At 34.6% G+C, this 23,392-nt stretch overlaps 2 protein-coding genes across 2 annotated transcripts; both read left to right on the top strand.

The window, feature by feature from the left end:
- Positions 1 to 7,939: 7,939 nt before the first annotated feature.
- On the top strand, positions 7,940 to 15,549 carry LOC107044409. The gene is made up of 3 exons (XM_015266278.1): positions 7,940 to 8,477; positions 10,278 to 10,551; positions 15,062 to 15,549. The coding sequence occupies exons 1-3, from the start codon at positions 8,088 to 8,090 to the stop codon at positions 15,544 to 15,546; spliced, it is 1,149 nt and encodes a 382-aa protein (XP_015121764.1). The 5' UTR covers positions 7,940 to 8,087; the 3' UTR covers positions 15,547 to 15,549.
- A 1,006-nt stretch (positions 15,550 to 16,555) lies between these two features.
- LOC107044336 (tRNA (guanine-N(7)-)-methyltransferase) lies at positions 16,556 to 23,157 on the top strand. Its single transcript, XM_015266181.1, has 7 exons — positions 16,556 to 16,859; positions 18,135 to 18,274; positions 18,903 to 19,087; positions 21,063 to 21,176; positions 21,249 to 21,350; positions 22,768 to 22,896; positions 22,997 to 23,157. The coding sequence occupies exons 1-7, from the start codon at positions 16,768 to 16,770 to the stop codon at positions 23,003 to 23,005; spliced, it is 771 nt and encodes a 256-aa protein (XP_015121667.1). The 5' UTR covers positions 16,556 to 16,767; the 3' UTR covers positions 23,006 to 23,157.
- The last annotated feature ends 235 nt before the right edge of the window (positions 23,158 to 23,392 follow it).

Genomic DNA, 23,392 nt, shown 5'->3' with positions numbered 1-23,392 from the left:
AGAGAGAGAGAGAGAGAGAGAGAGAGAGAGAGAGAGAGAGAGAGAGATATAAAGCGTTGTGATTGGAGCTCCCTCGAGAGAGAAGCTCGAAAAGTTGTCGGAACAACAGCCACGATGAGACTAACTAAAACTTAAACTTAACGTTTAGGGTTGGATCCAACAACCCCCACTAGCCCACAAGTTGCGCACGCAAACCTGGCCCAGGGGAAAGGGAAAAGTGAAACCAAAGGGAAAACGGGAGAAAAGGGAACCGTGTGACGTCGCAAGTTTTCCCCTCAGAGGGTTTTAGGCCCTCTCAGCGAGACAATGAACAAAGGAGAGCCCACACGTATCGAACACATGCTACACAGGAACTTTAGAAATAAACAGAACTGAGATTTTACGACTTGGGACCGTGACCGTTAATTTTACTTTCCTCTCTAAGTTTTGGATTTTTCAAGGTAAAGCCTTTTCGTGACGAGTTTTGGAGGGCAATAAATTTGGATTTTAGCTCAAGTATTTGACATTTACAATTTTCTGTAACGGTTTTTCTCACGATTGTGGAGTTATTTTCTTCCTTTGTTCATTGTCCTTTCTTCTCCGTACTTCGCAGCATACGACGTTTTAAAAATATCATTTTAAAAAATCATTTCCGAACCATAATTCGAATCTCGCGGATTTTTATGGCCGATTAATAGTGCCATCTACGAAATTCAACGTCGGGACGTTACAATGTTGCCACTTTTTCGAAAGGATTAATATTTTTCGTGTCACGGGACCTGAAAAACCCCATTTTTGTGGCGCTGCGCGCCACGAAATTGGCGTTTTGCAGGTTCCTCGACACGAAAATTAATATACACACCTCGCCATGGAAAATAGATCACCGTCCCCCACATGCAAGATTGCCTTCCGAGCCGAAGGCACCCGAAGGCTCGCCTGAATCCCGCGGCTCGCCCGAAGGCTCGCCTTCAGCTCGGAAGGCAATCTTGCACGTGGGGGACGGTGATCTGTTTTCCAAGGCTCGGGCATGTAATGTATTTTGCATGTAATTCTATTTTGTTCAGCGATTGGTTTTCTGCAGGAAAACAATAGAAACCCCTCCGCCTCACCTCCTACATTTCTTCCTCGCCCGATTATCCTCAAGATATTTTTAACAGAAATATATCGACATAAATTTTCTTCTATGTAAGTTTTTTTCAGTGCATTTTTTTCTGATGTAATTAGGAAACGAACAGAAAAAGCTAGTAAATTCAGGCCGAGGACTTTCTATAAAAAATATCGCAATAGATTAAGTTGCACAGAACAGGCAAATTCTGTTGTTTTTTTTCATGTAATAATTTTTACAGTAATTTATATTGANGTGACGAGTTTTGGAGGGCAATAAATTTGGATTTTAGCTCAAGTATTTGACATTTACAATTTTCTGTAACGGTTTTTCTCACGATTGTGGAGTTATTTTCTTCCTTTGTTCATTGTCCTTTCTTCTCCGTACTTCGCAGCATACGACGTTTTAAAAATATCATTTTAAAAAATCATTTCCGAACCATAATTCGAATCTCGCGGATTTTTATGGCCGATTAATAGTGCCATCTACGAAATTCAACGTCGGGACGTTACAATGTTGCCACTTTTTCGAAAGGATTAATATTTTTCGTGTCACGGGACCTGAAAAACCCCATTTTTGTGGCGCTGCGCGCCACGAAATTGGCGTTTTGCAGGTTCCTCGACACGAAAATTAATATACACACCTCGCCATGGAAAATAGATCACCGTCCCCCACATGCAAGATTGCCTTCCGAGCCGAAGGCACCCGAAGGCTCGCCTGAATCCCGCGGCTCGCCCGAAGGCTCGCCTTCAGCTCGGAAGGCAATCTTGCACGTGGGGGACGGTGATCTGTTTTCCAAGGCTCGGGCATGTAATGTATTTTGCATGTAATTCTATTTTGTTCAGCGATTGGTTTTCTGCAGGAAAACAATAGAAACCCCTCCGCCTCACCTCCTACATTTCTTCCTCGCCCGATTATCCTCAAGATATTTTTAACAGAAATATATCGACATAAATTTTCTTCTATGTAAGTTTTTTTCAGTGCATTTTTTTCTGATGTAATTAGGAAACGAACAGAAAAAGCTAGTAAATTCAGGCCGAGGACTTTCTATAAAAAATATCGCAATAGATTAAGTTGCACAGAACAGGCAAATTCTGTTGTTTTTTTTCATGTAATAATTTTTACAGTAATTTATATTGAAAAAACGCTTGGAAAAATGTTGCAATTTTTAATAGAATCGATAAAAAACTCGCAGGGTTTTCAAAAGAAAGTCCTATAAAGATCCAGTAGAATTTTCCAGGCAATGCGCGAACTTTTTCTGTAAAATTTTGTGTATGGGAAATTATAAGACAATGAGAAAGCCAACGTTTGAATTAAAATCTGTTATAATATAACTATACAGTGATTGTAGCAGTTTCCAATTATATTTATTTAAGTCAAATAAACTATCTTCTGTGTGTATTGAATACCAATAATTGATAACTCTTTCATCATTAGGATCTAGGAAATTGTTGTCAGCTGGAAGCTCTTACTTTGACCGCTTTCACATTTGAATATGGCACTCTTCTCGGATTGGACAAACTGAGTAATTTGAGATACCTGCGCCTTGATTACACGACACTAGATAGACAGTACTTGAATGCGATAAAAAGTTGTACAAACATGGAACACCTGTCTCTGGAATTTTTCACAATACTTGACGACAATCTAATCATTTCGGATATATCAACTATTTTGAATGGCAATCGGAATTTAAAGTTGTTAAATCTAAAAGGTAAAATGTAAAGTATAGAATTTCTCTTTCATATCGATAGTTGAATAATCAATCTCCCCAAAGATGAAAATAAATTTTTGTAAAAAAAACTCGTTAAGAACGGATCCGAGCGTTCTGTTTAAAAAAGTGGTGAAATCACGAAAAGTGCCAAGCACGGAATACGTAGAGGTTCTGAATACAACTAAGGAAAATCGACGAAAAAATGAAAATTATGAAAATAAAATGATAAAAACGAGTTAATAAAGATTCCAAGTCAACCAACTTGGCGTGCAATTCAAGGTCCTAAAAAATTTCACGTTTCCCTTAGTTATACAATCAAGTCTTTATATAGGATACCTTAGAGACGAGAGTAGAATTCCAGGAATCCGTATACCCCCACTACGCACGCTTGTAGAGAGGAGAAAATAGGGATCACCGGTTTGAAATAAGATACTACGCTCGTTGCGCCCAAATTCTATGGAAAATTCATTTTTACTGAATGGATATTGATAACTAATCAATTTATACGAGTTTAATGTTTTGAATGCGTATAGCCCGCGTTTCCTTTTCTCTCTAAACATAACCCTCCGTGATAAAATGGTAGCTGATGTTGGGGGATTGTTGTGGGACTTGAGAATAATCACTTCGGGACAGTTGAAGTACAAATTATTGAAAGTATGTAAATTAATTGAATTTTAATTAGGCCTTATTCTATTAAGATAATTCGGCGCCATCATTTTAATAATTAAAGCGTCGAAGAAAAGAGGTGACCCTTGGGATCGTTTACCCCTTCTGATTACTTCACTTGACTCTCACGCTTGAACTCTTGACCCTTAAGGTCTTTTGACCATTATGATCACTTTGCTCGTCCCTCCCGTTTGACCCTCAACTCTGTTTGATCCTTATAATCACTCTTATCCCATTGACAAATGATCGAGGCCATAGCTATCTTATAAAAGCCCACAAAACTAAACATTCGGGAGACGATAAAAGGGGCGAGAGTGGGGGTAGGCCTCGAGCGCTCGGAGCTCGAGGTATTTTATAGGGAGGTATTTTCTATAAAGCCTCGACAGCATTCAGAACCCCTATGTAAACACCTTTTTGTAAACAGAACGCTCGGCTCCGTTGCTGACGATTTTTTTGCAAATATGCCTTATGAAAAAATTGAATTTCATTGTTATATTTCTGTGAAATATTTTCTATTGAACCTTTCTGTTGGAAGAGCGTCGTACGTATTACACTCAGCTTTTCTCCCTCTCCATGAATAGGAATACTTGAAATTCAATCTGATGGAAATATTATCATGTTATTTTCCTTAAATTCACAGGGCAATTCCTCCTGAACGATCAGCATTTGCACTTATCAAAATTAAAGCAGCTCAAGATTCTACGCTTAGCTACGATTCGATGGAATCTGAATGAAATAAGTTCGTCATCAAGCATAGAGTACTTCGATTGCTCAGATATTCGTTCTGCCAAGGACCCCCAATTATTGAACTTACTTAACGCATTTCCAAATCTCAAAGGCCTCAACATAGCAAATTGTGATTTTAGTCCAGATTTGATCGGTGCTATTGAAAAGAAGTTGTCAACAAGAGAAGTAGATTTCATCTTCAAACTGTACTTGGGACGCAGTGAGAGGAGCAAAGCCATTCTATCGAAGAAGACCTCAGCACGTTTGCAATGTTGTGAATATCCCGACACAGAATACGTTCAACTATTCGATTATGATTATTGGGATGGTTGGTACACAAATGATGGAGAAGAGTGTAGTTCCAACCAGATTCTGCCCGTGAGGCAGAACTCTGTTACAGAAGATTCGGCAGTAATGGAGGCATCAAGTGATGAAAGATTGGCAATGAATCGTGGTAATATTGAGTCAATAATAATATTCAATTGAAAAATGGTAAAACCTAATGCGTAAGTTTCCCACGTTATGTTATTAGATGCGGAATTATCTTGTTAATGGGTAATTTTTGAAAGGTTGGAATATAAATGAAGTTGGAAATTCAATTTCAATTTCAATTTATTCATTGAGACTTCAGGCGAAAGCCCATCGAAGCCTATCCATAAAAGTGTACTTATACAAGTATAAGTTTTCTTGACATAAAAATCAATCAATTAATTGTAACAAATGAAAATAAAAAATAAAAATAAAAAAACAATAATATAGAAATAATCCCCTAGAAAAAGAAAATGGTCTTCAAAATCGCACACCCAAAAAAAATACTTTTGATCAGTAGCAAAAGTATTTGTACCCAGTACCAAGGGGTTTCTGGGGAAAAGGCACATTTTTGTACTTCCAACAAAAACAACAAAACAACTTGATGCAAGTATCATGCGTCAAGTACCTGTGTACTGGTGAGAAGTACCTCAGTACTTGTCACAAGTATTTTGTTACATGGGACAAGTAAAAAAATTACTTGTACTGAGTACCTGGCAGGTTCTTATCAAAAGTACTAAATAAACTCAATATAAGTTGAGTATAAGAACTCAAAAATGTTTTTCTACCACTTCTAAAAACCGAATTTCATCAAAAATTAAAAAATCCAAATAATTCCCGTTTTGTGGGCAATAAAATTGGAAAGAAATTGAAAATAAATTTTCGAAGCCTTTTAACTGTTGATAACAACATAAAACATAAAAATCTCAACAAAATTGAAATTTTGTAGGTTGGCAAGCATACTAATAATTCTAGAAAGCATTTATAGAAATAGCAATCTATTGATTTTTTCCTACAAAATATCTTCTGCTGAACATTTCTATTTGCAAAAATGCGTAAGAAAGCCCATTCTATCCGGTAATAATATTCACTTTTTTCAATAAAGTAATCAAATGGAAGTACTGAAATTGAGTTCTAAAAGTACTCGAGAGAAGTTGAAAAATTACTTTTCACTAGTACCTTTGGTACTTGTGAAAAGTACTAAAAGTACTGGCAGTAAGTAGTAATACTACTTCCTCCCAGTACCATTTCTACTCAATCGACAAATGTGGTACTTCACCCAAGGACACAAAATATACTTGGGACGAGTATTTTTAGAACTTTTCAACAGTGGACTTCCCCCAAGTACCGATTTATACTGGTGAGAAGTAATTTTTTTGGGGTGCGCAGCTGACCTCGCTCAATTATCCTTTAAAATCCCCTATAAAAAATCGTGTTCGTAATTAAAGTTTTTCCTTTGGTTTCTATGCTCAAGTCCTTCCTTTTTCATGAACCATACATTTAATGTACTCAATTGAAAACTTCTTAAATGAGCTTTAAAATGGCACCTGATTTGCCCAATTGTGCCAAATTTTCATTAATTTATGAAAGACGAAAATTGAATTTTCATGTTTCACTTAGAAAATTAACTTTGGTTGGATTTTTGAATGCTCCTAAGTGGACTAGGCAGAGGTATCTACATTTCATTTTGGAGAGCATTTACTATTCGTCAAAATGGTGGATGATAAATCTAAATTAATGCAATTATCATTAAGTTATTGTTGATTGTTTGCATTTTTTACGCTATGGCCTTATCACATCTCGTTATCACACCCCGGAAATGACTGTTTTTGCCATTTATCGAGGCTATAGACTTGACCAGCGGGGAAATATCATATGTCAATTTCAAGGTCTCATTGAGTTCTTTAAATTAAGACCTCATATTATCTACGCCATCGACCAGATCAATTGTTATAAGCGATAATGTAGCGATTTTAACATGTCACGTTTTGAAAATTTCCATGTTGCTTTTTCTAATAACGAGATTTGTTCGGTTTCCATTCCAATCTCCAAAGATTGGAACAGAAACCGAAGCCTTATGTCCCGGTGGAAATGTATTAAATTCCTTTGAAATTGCCCCTGAATTATTTTATTAAGGCTAATTTTTAATATTTATTATAAATTCACCATTGTTTGGTTTTTTCTATTGGTCAAGTGAATGAAAGGAGTCATATACCATTTTAAAGTGTATTTATTGTTATAGAACGTGAAAATCAAGGGCATTGGGATTTAAAAAATGACGACACATTGTTTTCACGCAACCTGGCAAGCGCGCGCGAAGCGTGCGTCCCTACTAGTGCAGAAAAATAACTCGAGAATAACGCAATGTTTCCTAAATTGCCCTTAAAATTTTTGGAGCTCAGCATTCATTAATAATATGAGAAACTCTACTAATACATAATTCATTTGGAGCACAACTCATATCAGTTCATCCATCTCATATCAGCTTATCAAACATCAAACATAGCACACATAAAACATACCCACTTTGATATCAAATCGAACTGGGGCAAATGAACGCAAGCCTTCACAAACAGAATGCACAACTCAAGCAGCACAAAAATCACTCACAATCAGTCAGGGGGAAGCCATGAGCATACAGCCAATGCTGCACGTATGAAAAAAATCAATAGAAAAACTTAGCGAATTCGCTAAGAAATTCTGCTGGAATTCTCTAGAAATTCGATTGGGATTATATTAAAATTCTAAGGAATTCTCGTTAAAATTCTATTTGTTTTTTGCGCTGATTCTATGAGATATTTGATAGGAAAGTGTCAATAGATTTCGATTCTTCTATATGAATATTCTTTTGGATTTTTTTTCTATAAGTATACTTGGGCATGAATTTTCTAAGTTTTTTTCATTGAGATCCTGTAATACAAAACAAAACAAAATATAGCGGACAAAACTTAGAAAATCCGCGCCCAATAATTTTAATAAAAAAAATCTTAAGAGACAAATTCAATCAGGAAAATCGAAATCTATTGACTTTTTACTATCAAATACCTAATGGAATCTGCGCAAAAAACAAATACAATTTTAACGAGAATTTTCTAGAATTTTGATAGAATACCCATAGAATTTCTAGAGAATGCCAATCGAATTTTCTAGCGAATTCACTGAGGCTTTCTATTGAATTTTTTCATACGTGTGCAGCCATTAAATGTCATGGTATATTGGAGAATGAACAATAATGTTGATTAAATCGTCAATATGTTTGAATTTGTGTATTAATTAAAAAATTTAAACCTATTGACTTTTTCCTATAAAATATCTAATAGAATTAGCGCAAAAAATAAATAGAATTTTAATGAGAATTTTCTAGAATTTTGGTGGAATCCCCATAGAATTTCGAGAGAATGCCAATAGAATTTTCTAGCGAATTCGCCGAGGCTTTCTATTAAATTTTTTCATGCGTGTGCAGTCATTCAATGTTATGGTATATTGGAGAATGAACAACAATGTTGATTAAATCATCAATATGTTTGAATTTGTGTTTAAATTTCAGTCAGCGAACGTCAGCCCACCGTCACTCCCAATAATTCCTGCATGGCCAAAAATCTCGACATACGAGGTGTAACTCCGCACGAAGATATCCAAGTATTCATTACTCGATGCCGCCGTTACTTGAATAAGCTTTACTATCATAAAAGTTCGGGTTTGTCTCCGTTACCTATGCAACCGCCACAACTCCGTAATTTAGCAATAGACTTCCTAAGTAGACCTGGAAATTCTCCAGAGGATATCATCCTCGATTCTCCATCCTTCAATGGAATTTTGGGGCGATGCAATCATTTAAACCGTGTATCGTTGAAAAATTTCGACTTCCACCGATGGCACTCTTTCTTGGGCTACTTACCGCATACAATGACGGAAATCGACGTATTCAATGAGGGATTTGTTGAAAATTATGGGAATCCGGATGCAGCCACTCATATAGTAAGTTTTTTGGTATTCTAATATTTCCATGATAATTGATAATGAATTAATGATCTTCATGTTTTTTTTGGGGTTCAAAATTTTGGACTAATTAGTCATCAGCAATTTTAACCCTTCATTACTCGCGTGAAACTGCCCGACATGGTAACTCGCATCGCGGCGCCGCGCCGTAAATTATGTCTGCGCGCGCCGTTGCCACAATTCATTCGGCGAGTGGACTCGCCTGGAGGTCTTTCCACTCTTGCATGGCAACACCGTGTGAAATATTTCCATGACACGATCAGTCGGGTCGCCGCACGGCGCTGTCTTTTGATTTCCAATTAGAATAAGAGTGAATTTTTTGTAATCAGGGGCTTTGGTCATGGTTAGAAATTGCCCAATATGGTTTTTTGTAAAATCAGTGAGGTATACAAATGTGTGCATATTTTCTAATGAGTTATTTCGGAAGTTTCACTAAAAAACAGAATTTCACCGGCACGGTGCCGTGGACGCGAGTAACGAAGGGTTAAGATGAGGAGATTGATAAAAATATTATCGTCTAATTCACAATCGTTTGATTCTGAATGGTTTACTTTTGAGACTTTCGCGACCATGATTAAGGATATCATTGGCTTGCCGATCGATGCCGCGTTTAGTTTCAGCCTTGCGCCGACGTTTCGCAAACATTGCCACCTGCATCTTACGATTTCTTCTAAACAAGATCTATGCGCGCGCTATTGCGCGCGCTGATCTATTCATTTGTTGAAATGAAGAAATGGAATTCATTGAATTTCATTTCCTCATGAATACCTTATAAATATTGATAATGAATCAAAGAGAATTCGACTAATGATTGAAGTGAATAGCGAAGTAGAGTAAAAGAATCTATAAAGAATTTTTCATTTGCAATTAATTATCTTCAATGTTTTAAAATAATCGGTCTCCATAAAAGGACAGAATTTATTAATTTCACCGATGATATATATACATGTAAAATATATTATATATATGACGTGAAAAAAACATTTACCACTGAAGAATTTGAAAATGCCGCGTGTTTTTTTTGTGAATAACTTCGTGTCACATATTGACCAATCAGAATTAAGGATTAGCGGTCACGCAGTTTCGAGATATTTCGATATAAAACAACTTCACGTTTCTTTCATCTTTAGTAAATAGGATCTTAAACATTCAAAAAATTTCGACATTTTTTTCAACTCATGGATAGATTTTTCATTTTTATATTGATAAACTAATTAATTATGTTCATAAAAGTTGCAATCCATCACCCCGAGTTGATTCTTCAGAAACAAAATAGGCAATATGCAGCGAATTTAAACGTTAACATAAAATGCTTAAGTATGCGATCAGATCACTCTTGATTTTTTTCAGATTTTTCTTACATTTGTCAAATTTACGATTATGTCGATTTATTGGCGCGACCAATGGAGTGTTAAAAGTCAAACAATCTACATTATTTGTCAGGGTAGCGTAGGTTTTTCCTTGGATATTGGATTCGGCACATTTTTTCCCACTGTCTTCCATTTCTATTTTTATTTTTTGAATCTTGCAGTAACTGCACCATCAATTTCAAAATGCATTCCATGAGAACTTGCATGAAAAAAAGTTTATATTAGTTCGTCAAAGCTGCTGCTATAAATGTTTCTTAATTATCAGACATCTTTGTACCATATGTTCTTCCAAGAGTCAAAAACATACAGTTTTCCTAAATTATAAGAAAAATTTGATTTTCGGAAAATGATGGCTGCTCAAGCAAAAATTGGAAGCATCGAAATACTATTAATGGAGATTGATTTTCAGGATCTGAGCCGATTCATTAATTTGCGAGCATTAACTCTGGTCAATTTTACGAGCCGCAACATCCTTTGCGTAAACAAACCTGTGTTACATATCCGAGGGATGAAAATGCTCGGAAAACTTACACATCTTCGATTGCATGGCGACATGTGGATTGAGCAGTTGGAAAACATCCGAAATTTGGAGCATGTGTACATAAAACAAAACATTAATCTTCAGATTGATATCACTACTCTAGTGAAGAATAATGACAGGCTCCAATATTTGGCCCTTTCAAGTAAGATTGTGATAGACTACAGCACGTTAGCAGGAATTTCAGAGAAAATTCAAATTAATTGGTTATTTGGGAATCCTATTGAAATTCTGATGGAAATCCCAGAATGACCAAATTAAGGGGAGACAACTATGATTTTTAAAAGTCACGAGCTATTGGAATGAGATTTTCCATACATTGACAATCGATTATATATTATTACATTCTATTAATCCGATAAAAATTTTCATCTCCGATTTTTATTGTTTACTATTTTTTTCGGTATTCTATCAAAATGTGAGGGTAGAAATCGAATTGATGGGTATTCTTTCATTATTTGAAAAAATATATCAATTTTAAAACTCCGGACTTTTTTTCCACATTCTTCCATTGGAATTGGATCATAGAAAGGATACATATTGATATTTTTTCGTCATTTAAAAAAAAATCAGTTTTTAAATTTTTCCGAAAAATAAAAAATCGTTTTCTTTTATTTTCTTGCTGATCATCTCTCCGTGCATTTTTCTCAATTCCTCTCAATGAAATCAGATCATGAAAACGAAAAATCATTTTCATGATCTGATTTCATTGAGGAATTATTATATTATACTCAATCAATTAGGTATTTAGTGTTAGCTCACAGTTTTTTTATGGCAATAGGTATGCTGTGATTTATGTAACGTTTCTTGTATTGTTTATTTTTATGTTTTAGACATTTTATATTGAATAAATTCTGCCCCTGAAGATGGCTGCCTAAATGTAGCCGAAACGTCGGGCTTTTCTTACATTAAAGTCTTAATTCCTTTTATCGCTTCACGACCGCAGAGGTCTATAACCATCTCATCATTATATTATACTAATATTATTTAACATAAATATATCTTCATTTGAAAATGAGAAAATCTGTTCCCACAATTTGTATACTACAATGGGAATAGAATCCAAAAAATTTAATTTAATCTAACCGCAAAGAAAAATTGGAAATAAAACAATAAAATAAATGAATATAATATAATATAATCTAAAGCGTCCGTTCGCTAGTATTATATTATGTCTAAAAAAATCCAGTGTAACGTTTTTTGAAGCCAATCTTTTCGTCGTATTGTGCCATTAGATGTTTATAAATGATGATAGCATAGATTAAAGATATTACGATAATACTATATTATAATACATTATGCATATATTCGGCGACGGTGACCGTGGCGGTTGAATCGCTCGGCCGGTCGGCGGGATCCGTGAGGCGCGGGTTCAAATCCGGCTTGGAGCAATCGCGATTTTTAATCTTTCGGAAACTGTCGAACGGAAGTCTAGACACTGAGAATCATCGGAGGAGTGTTAGTAAAATATTCTCCGATGAAGCTCGGTCGATGGACGCCCGTGTCCACCAAGATTTTCCATGATTTTCCCTTGGTCACCAGGAGAGTCTGTACATGGGGTACAGCTCCTGGGGTACAATGCGACACGGTTGGAGAGGAAGTTGGCCCACAAAACCGCAAAAAACATGTAAAAACTCGAATGGGGTATATATGGCAATAAATAAGATGAAAAAAATGAATACATTATGCATATATCGTCGCATTAAAATCAAAGGGGCGTAAGTGCCATTTCTCTGAGATTTTTTTTCCCTTAATACCAAAGGGGCGTATGTTTCTTTTTTCCTTCGAAATGGAGTTTTCTCAACTTATGAAAGGTTTTTTGTGGACAAATTTCTGAAGTGGCAAATGGACGTAAGTCCGACTAGCAAGTACTGAAGGGGCGTATCTCCAGCACATACGCCTCTTTCTTTTTATACTTTTTGTTTCTTTTCTAGCTCATATTGAGAATGAATAATTCCAAAGGGGCGTAACTCAGGCACATACGTCCCTTTGTTTTTGAAGCAATAATCACAGAGGGGCGTAACTCCAATATATATGTCCCTTCATTTGTTACTGTTCGTTCCTATTGATTCATCAAGTATAAACGGAATCACATGCACTACAGCCCTAATAATAAATAATATTTGATTCTACATTAACCTCCCCTCCCTCCCTCTCATCATGAATGTTCAAATTATTTCCCTTTGATTTTTTGCTTGAATGAAACAATTTCATGAGAAATATCAGTAACTAAACTAAAATTTTCTAAAATTTTCTTCTAAATTTATTCGATTTCATTCATTAATTTATTTCATTTTTTTAAATTATGACTGCGAATTTCAGGAAATTATCTGTATGAAATTTCGAGTCGTGACTGCTTTGAACACTTCGGAAGAAAATGAGACCATAAAGGAAGAAGAAAATAGTTAAAGCGTTTTATGTTGATATAACAATATAAAACTCATTATCGCGAGTAGACCTAAGATATAATGAGAGAGAGGCGTATGTGGGACTTACGCCCTTTTCGTTTTATTTCAACATGAAATGTGTCATCCGAAGTGCACAACACATAATGTAAAAAGGGCGTAAGTGTCATTTTTTGAATGAAATGAAACAGGCGTAAGTGTGGAGATACGCCCCTTTCCCGTTGAAATATAGCAATTACGCCTTTTTCCTAGATTTTTTTTTTCCGATTTTTGGTCAGAAATTCCATGAAAAACCGAAAAAACAGGAATTCGGAACATACGCCCCTTTCACTTTTAAAATGGGTTTTTTGGCACTTACGCCGCTTTGATTTTAATGCGACGACATAATGGTATATATAATATAGCACAATATCGTATACTCAATGTATGTTATTATTGTTCTCAGTTTATTAGTTAATTTTTTTATTATGTACATTATATTTTATAATACATATAGTACTCTATTATATACTGTATATTATACATAGTATATCTAATATACTATGTATAGAATATAACATAATATACTATTATCGTAATATTTTTAATATATGCTACAATTATTTACAACAAATCAAATGACACAATACGCCGACTAGATGGGCTTCACAAAACATTACACTGGATTTATTCGACATATAAAAAACAAGTGGCCCATCGGACAGTGTAAATCGAGTATAGTTTTTTTGCGAATAAATTAGCAATTTGCTTCCGAATGGATTAATCGAATTAAAACAAAAAAGTGCATATTCGGTTTGTTATCAATTTCAGATTAGTAGGGAAGTTCCACCTTGACTTGACCTTGACCATGACTTGACCGTGACATGACCTTGTCAACGTCGGGTCAGGGTTGGGCCAATGCCGGGCCAGGGTTTATAACCAATGTCGGCTCATGGTCAAAGCAATGTCTGCCCAAGATTGGCCCCCGAAGAAGACTATAATTTCAGAGGAAATGATGCGATGGCCACTATATTCGAATACGACCGAAATAATATCCAAACGAATATTTAAAGCCGTAACTGAAAAGATTTCGATGATTATTATTTAAATGATCGTCGAAAAACTAAATTGAAAAAAAAACTCACATACATACATTTAATAAAAAATAGCGCCATTCATGTGACAGCCCGAAAAAAGTTTCTGAAAGAATCAAGAATATATTTGAGATTTTTTAAGGATAATTTTTATGCCTATTGTACATGAATGGCGCAAATTTTTATACCAAACAAAATGAAATTAACTGTGAAGGAGTCGAATTTCAAAAAACGAATTCATAATTATTATTGTAAACATTTTTCAAAAACTGAAAAAAAAACTTTGCAGCTCAAAAATTGGAGGCAGTGGACTATTTTTAATATTTTACGCGCCTGCGGGGCAAACGAACAATAAACAATCAATTTGCATCAATTATTCATTTTTAGACATAGTAGTGGTTAAGGCCGTTGCCTCACAACGGATAGGTTCCAGGTTCGATTCCTGGCCGGGTAGAATGGTGAGATCTAACCATTTCTAAAAAGTCTTGATCAATCGCCATATAGTCTCATCAGACTCGAAGTGATATAAAATAAGCATTAAAAAAAAAAAAATTTAGACATAGGTATAACCGGTCTTCAATGCATGAGAAATCTCAGTTCAATACACGTATGAAAAAATCCTATAGGAAATCATATGGAGAATTGGAACATTTCCTATAGGATTTTTCTTATAGGATTTTCTATAAGATTTCCTATAGAATTCACTCAAAAAGAATTCACACAAAATTGAGACTCGAAACCAATCGGCCACAAGGGTCAGGATTAGGGTCATAAATCTGACAGGAAATCCTGTGGGGAATCCTATCAGCAAAATCCTATAAGAAATGTTCGAATTCCCTACAGGAATTCCTATAGGAAATCCTATAGCATTTTTTCATACGTGTAGTTCGCGATTTTCAAAAATCATAGTAGTCTCCCCTTAAATGCAAATTTTTTTCTCTAAATTTTTTCACGTTCATTTTTTGAATTTTCTTTAACCAAAATTTGAATTGAATTTGTAGTATAGAAAGATGGAAACCCATTGATATTTCTGCATTAAACATTCTATCTATGCGAAAAAGCGTGGCAAAATTGTTTATAAAAATCTTTGCAATAGAATTTCCTCTTGAAATTTTACTTTAATTGGTGAGGTTCATATAAATCTCAATAACATATTTTGAAATTTCAATAATTTCAGATATAGTGGATCTCCCGACTCCTGCACTAAATGCTATCTCCACCCTGAGAAATCTTCAATCCTTAGTTTTTATATCGTTGTCTTCCGGAGCAAGAGCCAGAGAAGGTGCAGGGCTAGTGGATTTATCTCCGGACCGCATGACGGGAATGAAAAATTTGAAATATTTGCACTTTGCATATGTCAATCGAATCCCGAAGGAAACATTACATAGAATTATTATAAACTCTCCGAAGTTGCAAAGAGTCGATGTACATAAAAATTTTCCTGGCCAGAATGTACAAATGATAGAGGCCATGGAAAAAGGAAGCGTGAATCGAACCAGTGAAGCTCGGTTGCAAATTTTTGTAGGGTGTGATGGACTCAAGAAGGCCAAACGTTTGAAGAACATCCCACCTTATATTGTGCTTGATGATGTTCCTCAGTATGAGAAACTTCCATCGGAGCATGATTTTTGGCACAGGTGGTGGACAGAAGATCAATATTGATATATGCAGTGAAATTGTAGCTTAAGAATATCTAAGTACTTTGTCTATTTTTTTCCAGTAAAATACTTTTCTACTTTTGCAGTCGAATGTCAGAGATTTCATTTGAGCTCTATTTGACCCTGAATTTACGGACATTTTACAATGATTTCGGAAAACCCTACGAGGGATTCCGTTTCCCTTTAAGGGGAGACTACTGTGAGTTTTGAAAGTTGTGGGTTATTGGAGTGAGACTTTTCATACGTAGAAGATCGATTATATAGATCTGAAAACGAATAATGCAAAAAAAAATTTTTTTTATTGTTCGTTTGCCCGAAAACACGTAACCCTAGTTTGGTCACCATAGGAGGGAAACGCCGCAAGTCGATTTTTTTTTCTTACCATTGACTGGCTGAGCGGAAAAATCCTAAAAAACTTGGAATGCGTCAATTCAAGTGTCTAGAAAATTATAATATTTTTTAAAATTATTTATATCCAAAATTCCTGAAGAAAAAAAATTATTCCTAACAGACGGGCAATTTTTTCCCATGTTAAATGAAATTGCCCGTTGTGCGAGGTTGCTAGTCTCGCTAAATGCGCCAGGGCAGTATAGTAGAGTGAATTCGGCAACGCTCGGGCCTAAATAACACGGCGGCGATTCCCTGCGGAGGTGACCAATCGCTAGTTCTCATATGGTGACCAACTAGGGTTAAAATATCAAAAACAGTCCAGGGCTTCCAGATTTTTAGCTACGGAGGATTTATTTTTTTCAAAATTTTCGGAAAAATGTGTGAAATATGAGTTAGTTTTTTTTTAATTCGCTTCTTACATTAGCTGTTATAGCTGGAGGCGTTACAAAAACATCCAAATTTCATTATTTTTCTTCATGAGACTGAGATCTGAAAAAAAATGTGGAAGAATTCTCAATGATGCAGCATACTCAGAAATTTCTCCCATTATTTTTCCCATTTTTTCATTGTTTTGACTTTTTCCACGAAATACCTTAATTAACTGGAGGGCGATTTGGCGCGTTTTTCTCCTTGCCACGAATTTCTGGCGGTGGGGGTGGTCCCACGTTGGCTCATCCGTTCATCGTGCTTTAATACTTGTGAGGTTATGTTGTGGTCAATTATTATCTATAAACATCTCCACAAACAGCAGTGCAGAAATAAATAAATTAACTTAGGATATACAGATAGAATTACTTTTCAGCAGTTCATTTATGAGGAAAAAAATCATATAGCTATGGCTGATGCAAAGCTGTTGGCTTTGCCACAAAAAAAATATTACCGACAACGAGCACACGCGAATCCCATAGCAGATCATTGCATCGACTAGTAAGTACACATTTTTTCAGTTTCTTCAATCTCCATTGTAAATAATGGTATAATAATAAAAATGGCAACTATTATTTCATCTAATAATTTAGTGTTGAATACAGGAAAGGAAGGTAAAATAAACCATTTGCGGTCGTCAGTCACTCAAGATCGAAAGAGTGGAATTAAAAAACAAATTCTCATGGTCGAGAGATCCTTCAGACTTTACGATGAGATTTGATTCTTCTTAATCGTACCATTTGGTCACGAAATATTGATGATTTAATGAAATTAATTTTACCTCGCCTTCTCTACATCAATAACCATATTATCATAATAAAGAAACGTTCATAAAAATTATTCACATTCAATTTTGAAACTTCCTAATAAAACATGGGTATTTCAGAATTTCTGAATAAACAAAGGTATCTCAGAATTCCGTATAAGATTCATCTATCTCAATTTTCCATGGAAAACTCATGTAGCTCAGACGAAATAAAAAAATACTTATCTCAGTAACTCTCATTAAATACTGTGCAAATGGTACTAATTTAATATGTATAATTCCCAGAGAATTCAGCAATTCTTTAATTTTATTCCCATTCCTCAAACTTCACGATACTCCCATACGACTCAAATTCGTGCAGCTGTCAAAAGCATGATAACGTAAGTGTTTGAGAATTAATTCCATGTGGCACGTGCCGATCAAGATGTCGAGACAGGATACCTTCGATACCTTCGAATTATTCTGATCCTACGAGGCGTAGTTATGCACGTAAGTCCTGGCTACTCTCACTCTCTCAATTTCTTTTCCCTGTATCCGTATTTTTATTCCAAGTCATAGAATTCCATATATGTCCGTTCCAAAACTCCACTGCCCTCGTTTCAGGAGATGATTTCAATTTTCCCATTGATGAATTCTGGACTGATGATCTACCCACTCAGTTCTCCCGTTGAATTCTTGATGCGATCACTCTACTCGGCCCTCCTATTCATTTTATTGATTCTCTAGCATGAATCTCTTAACATATTACAAATTCATAATATGTCGACTAAATCGGTTAAACACTATTTAATCAGCGTTCACGAAATAGTTTTTTCTTATTACGTTTGTTCGAAAATTCAGATAGATTAGTTTTATAGGGAATTCGGAGATACCTTTATTTATTCAGAAATTCTAAGATTGCCTTGCTTTAAAAATAAAAATGAAATACCCTTGTTTTATTAAGAAGTGTCGATTTATAGTTATTAATTAATTTTCTGTGAATATATTATGCAATTTTGGTATTATTACAGCCCAATCAAGCCAGAATTGTTTGACTGGAGCACATTATATCCACCGGACACAAATGACAAATTAGATGATGAAAACACATCAGTTTCATCAAGACACGTGGAATTCGCAGACATTGGATGTGGCTATGGTGGATTACTCGGTATTATATATTATTTTTCCTTTATATATTTCACTTTTTAAGACACAAATTCAATAGTAGAAGAATAATATAAGATGATGTGATTTGATACTGGATTTGAGTTTACTTCTGTAGTTTTAGCATTCACGTACAATAAAATTCAATAGAAAGCGCTGAAAATTCGATTGACTTAATAATAATAAAACCTATTATTCTATTGACTTGATAATCGTCAAAATAATAAGTTTCTTACTATTTTGAAAATCATGCAATTTTATCCTGCCATTTTTCAATACATATTTGATAGAGAAAAGGCAAACCTTATTTTGTTGTTATTATTCCTATGAAAATTCTTGGACATGAATTTTTTAGTTTTTATTACCAACTCCCATCATAAGAAATTTAGAAAAGAAAAATGGAATTTCTGTAGAGAAAATTACAAGGGGAAATCATCTAGAAAAAACTTTATTGATTTTCTTTTCTTCATGAAAAATGGCGCCAAAAAGCTTTGATATTTGCAATGCGAATTCATTTTTAAAAAAATAGAATTTCCAATCAATGTTTAATAGAATTCCTAAACGTCATTGAACTTATCAAATTATTGTGACTTAGACTGTATTTCATAACCACTAGCTCTTGATCATTACAGTGACATTATCTCAAATGTTCCCAAAAACCCTGATATTGGGAATGGAAATTAGATTAAAAGTTTCTGATTACGTGATGGATCGTATTGCGGCACTGAGGTCTCAATATCCTGGAGAGTACAACAACATCGCGTGTTTGAGGACGAATGCTATGAAGTATTTGCCTAACTACTTCAGAAAAGGACAGGTACCAGCCAACATCCTTTAGATGTGTGTACAGTCCAGTCTCCGTACAAAATAATTTCGTACAAGATACTAGACCCTAATTCCTACCGAGTGATACACCACCACTTTCTGGCTATTCAAATTTTTCGTTTTTCGTTTCGTATTCTCCGTACAAGATAGTCGACAAAGGGGTTAGAACTGAGTGGCAATGGAGTTGCGATATTGCAGAAATTATTGGAAATATATGCATCTACGCTGAGAGAAAAACGACAAAGTTCTCAAACAAGTCTTACTTGTGCCAAGAAAATAGTTTTTTGAAAATTATCAAAAAAGATTTTTTTGTGCCAAACATACAGAGAGTGCGCCGAAATAAAAAATTCTTGTCGCAAAAATAGATTTAGTAGTTAAAAAAAAATTGCTTCTCTGTACACGCAAGAAATGTCATCTCTAGCACTACTTCGTTATTCGATACTCCCATACGTATTTTGCTCCCGAAAAATCTTCGTTTTATGCGAAACAAGGGACAGTAGTTTTTCGTTTCGGCTGTCTAATAATCACAGACAACAAATGAACCCTTAAATGAAACAATAATAACGATATGATAGCAATCTTGTAACTTATGGATAAAATATTTATTGATAAATTTTCCTCCAGATGAGATATTTTCATCCTGAAAAGGCACCGTCTGGTGTGAATTATCCGCCTCTTGAGCCAACTATTTCATTGCTGTCGAAAGCTGAACAATTATTCATGTTTGAGACTTTTAAATTTGAACCAAACAAATTCTTTTTTGGCAATTTTCAACTAGCGATTTTGGTGGCCCAAACAAGACTTGTTTGACAACGTGTTTGTTTTTCTGTCGGTGTATGACGTAGAACTTGATTGCACATCAATTGAATTTCGAATAGTAGTAATAGCAGTATGAATTTATTGCATATATACGAATTACAAAAATCAAGACGCAAGGGGAACTGGGAATTACATAATACGGATAAAATCAAAATAAAATAAAAAACAAAACTTTTCACAGCATTACCGACTGTTAAAATAAAGCTAAATCTCCAACAATAAATGGTGAAATTTCGAAACTCCTCACTCTTCATCTCATCGCTTTATACTGTACCTTTTCATCATGCACTCAATCTTGTAAAAACTATCTTCAATTTCTCGATACTCATCCAGCAAAATGAACGCTCAGACTCTTTCTTTTTATATAAACTATTAGATACATAAAATGTAAATACCTGGCTGAAGGCCCCGGGCGATGGCCAAGTGCAAGTCTCTTTAAAAAATTCCGTTAAAAATAAATAAATAAAGCTAAACTAAAAACCAAAAGCATCGAGAATCGAAAATACGGAGAACAAATATATAAATGTCGTTCAAACAATCAACATTATTCAAGTTCAAGATGTAATTATACTTTTCGTTGATAGTAAAATTGGACTGGAACCAAGATTGGATGTAATGAGCGCGAAGAGAACTATATCCAGAACAGCTCATAAGTAAATAACAGAATGCTTCAGGTTCGCCCTGTCTACATCTAACACAAATTTCGTCATGGTCAACGAGAAACAGCTCCTTCTTGATGATAATGCGTCTGGAGAACGAATAGAATTTCAACATGATATATCGATGATATATCTATTTTTCACATGCATTGCAACATGTGTTTAAGTCTATTTTTTTGGATAGATAAATAGACAAAACAAAACAAAATTTAACCCAATTTTTATGAAAACCAAAGTTTAATGAAAGTCTCAATTTTGTCTCGCAGGCCCCTATTAATAAACTAACTTATTCCGACTTTCTTAATTATTATTTTGAAAAGGAACAATACCTTCTAATCAACCATTCGTGTGTTACATCAGAAATTGTACTCAAATGATCATGAAAAATGCAAATCGTCTAGGGTCTTGTACGAATATTGGACTATACTTACAATTACAGAATTACATTTTATTCATTCCCATTTCCAATCTATGTTTCCTTCAATGTAGCTGAAGAAGATATTCTTCCTTTATCCAGATCCACACTTCAAGAAGGCAAAACACAAATGGCGGATAATTAATAAAACTCTGCTGGCTGAGTACGCCTATGTATTAGCTGAACAAGTCAGTATGATTTTGGTCATGCTTAATTGAAGCTGAAATTTCAAGATTAATCTCAGAATTATCTTTTCACAGGCACTAGTTTATACAGTAACAGATGTTAAAAATCTACATGAGTGGATGGTTCATCATTTTGTTGAACACCCTTTATTTGAGAGGATTTCTGATGATGAGGCAGTGAGTACATTTGATTTTCTAAATTCAGATGACAACCAATTGGCCTGAGCGGTTTTCAGAAATTTTATAAACGTAGAAATGAAGTTGAAGTTGAAGAATTCTTTGCGATGGCCCAACGTTTCGCCTTCCAGAGAAGACCTTATCAGGGGCTTCTCTATTACATTTGATTTTATTTCATAAGCATGCAAAAATACTTTGGAAACAAGCAGGTGTTAGAGTGTACCTGATAGACTCTATGTCGAACATTTCGACATCTCGTAATAAAACAAGGATATTTCAATTTTCTTTTTACAACAAGTGTATTCATTCATGTGAAAAATCGTCTGAAATCTCACGTTCCCCTTCTCTTAACAGCTGTATAAATCGTATTGTAACGAATCTTCAACTTCTCAATTGCGTTCTAGGATTTATTTATTCTTTTCTTTCTCCCGAATCTCTTCTCGTTAACGTCACTCTTTTGTTATGCTTGATTCTTTTTCTTTCCGTTTTTTACACTTCCTGTTATATTTTTCTTCACCTCATTTATTTACAATAAACTATTATTTATTTTAAGGCCCGGGTAGATTATTTTTCGAACGTTATCTCGATTGTTTTTTCACCTTCATAATTTAAAGAATATCACAATTCTCATTGGATTTTACATCGCACAGGAGTCCCTAAAAATTGTGATTGTGCATTTAAAAAAAGTAGCAAAAAACTGAACATTTTCAAAGAGCGTTTTCAATAAAGATTAAGAAATAAGGTCGATAGAGAGGAAATAGTGAATAGATAATTTATCATGGTAACTGACATGGTATCTGGTATCTGACAGCCATTGACTACTGTGACAAATGACGATCTAACAGCCGTTAGATACATCAAATTATTAATTTGCAATTTCCTCCCTATTGGGTTTATTTCCCAATATTATTTAAAAACGCACTTTAAAAATGTTCAGCGATTTTTCAACGTTTTTTTAATTGTACAATCATAATTTTTGGAGACTCCTGGGCTATGTAAAACTGAATAGCAATTGGAGATCATTTCAGATTATCAAAACAAAAAAAAAACAACCAAGATGACGTTCTAAAGATAATCCACCCGGGCCTTAAACCCGTGTATTCTTCAGTATAAATGCATGAAAAAGTACAAATAACATGAAGTAAGTTTCACATTGGAAGAGAAATAAAATGATTTTCGAGCTACGTGAGATTTAGAAATGAAGCTGAACAACAAGCTTTCACATGAACTTTGAGATACCCTGGTCTTAACGCGAATTTTGAGACACCCTTGTTTTAAAAAGAAAATTGAAATATCCTTGTTTTATGAGGAGATGCCGATTCGGGAAAGATTTTTAAATAAATGTTGAGATATCAATTCTTCTAGTTTAGTGACCCTACAAAAAATACTAATTCTTGATCTTACAATGAACCTATAGAATGCAGATCCTATTGTACCAAAACTCTATGAAAGTACTGAAGAGGGGCAGAAAGTTACCAGAAACAAGGGTGACAAATTTCTTGCTGTTTTTCGACGAATTGGGGATCCTTACAAGGCTCAAAAAAAGGTGAGCTCCAGCAGTTGCACTCTGAAATCCTACAGATTATTATCATTACGTTCTCAAAAATGTATATGAATCAGAAGATTGATGAAAATTTTCATTACAGGTGTGCTGATTCGTTGGCCATCGTTCCAGTCGCTCTTTTTTATGAATTTATGAACTAAAATTCATCAGAGTATGGGAGAATGGAATAAAAATTTATATAATTTAATTCTGCGTTGTTGACTAATTTCTCATGTTTTTTTTCTTCCTTTTTGATGTTGCAGTGGAGTAACTCTTGCAGAAGACTTGTAATATATTGGATGTTCAAATGAGATTATTATTCAATTAAAAATGAAAAATATGATGAAGATTATGAATGCGTTACCGTACAAAATTTAATTTATTTGAGTTATCAAAAGGGATGATTTTCTTTCACATAAAATTACGAGCTTTTAATATATAAATTTTGGCTTCAAGTCACAATATGTAATTTTATCTTTCTAGCAATCTTAAACACGAT

This window comes from Diachasma alloeum, unplaced genomic scaffold, assembly GCF_001412515.2.
Source record: "Diachasma alloeum isolate Michigan unplaced genomic scaffold, Dall2.0 Dall_scaffold_00180, whole genome shotgun sequence".
Lineage (NCBI taxonomy): Eukaryota > Metazoa > Arthropoda > Insecta > Hymenoptera > Braconidae > Diachasma > Diachasma alloeum.
This window is presented reverse-complemented; position numbering and strand designations above follow the sequence as displayed.

Excerpts from the sequence above, each read along its gene's own strand:
- LOC107044409 (XM_015266278.1), top strand. The coding sequence starts at position 8,088 with ATGGCCAAAAATCTCGACATACGAGGTGTAACTCCGCACGAAGATATC. Across the intron at positions 8,478-10,277 it reads CGGATGCAGCCACTCATATA|GATCTGAGCCGATTCATTAA; the intron begins GTAAGTTTTTTG and ends ATTGATTTTCAG. Across the intron at positions 10,552-15,061 it reads CCAATATTTGGCCCTTTCAA|ATATAGTGGATCTCCCGACT; the intron begins GTAAGATTGTGA and ends CAATAATTTCAG.
- LOC107044336 (XM_015266181.1), top strand. The coding sequence starts at position 16,768 with ATGGCTGATGCAAAGCTGTTGGCTTTGCCACAAAAAAAATATTACCGA. Across the intron at positions 16,860-18,134 it reads GCAGATCATTGCATCGACTA|CCCAATCAAGCCAGAATTGT; the intron begins GTAAGTACACAT and ends GTATTATTACAG. Across the intron at positions 19,088-21,062 it reads ACTACTTCAGAAAAGGACAG|CTGAAGAAGATATTCTTCCT; the intron begins GTACCAGCCAAC and ends CCTTCAATGTAG.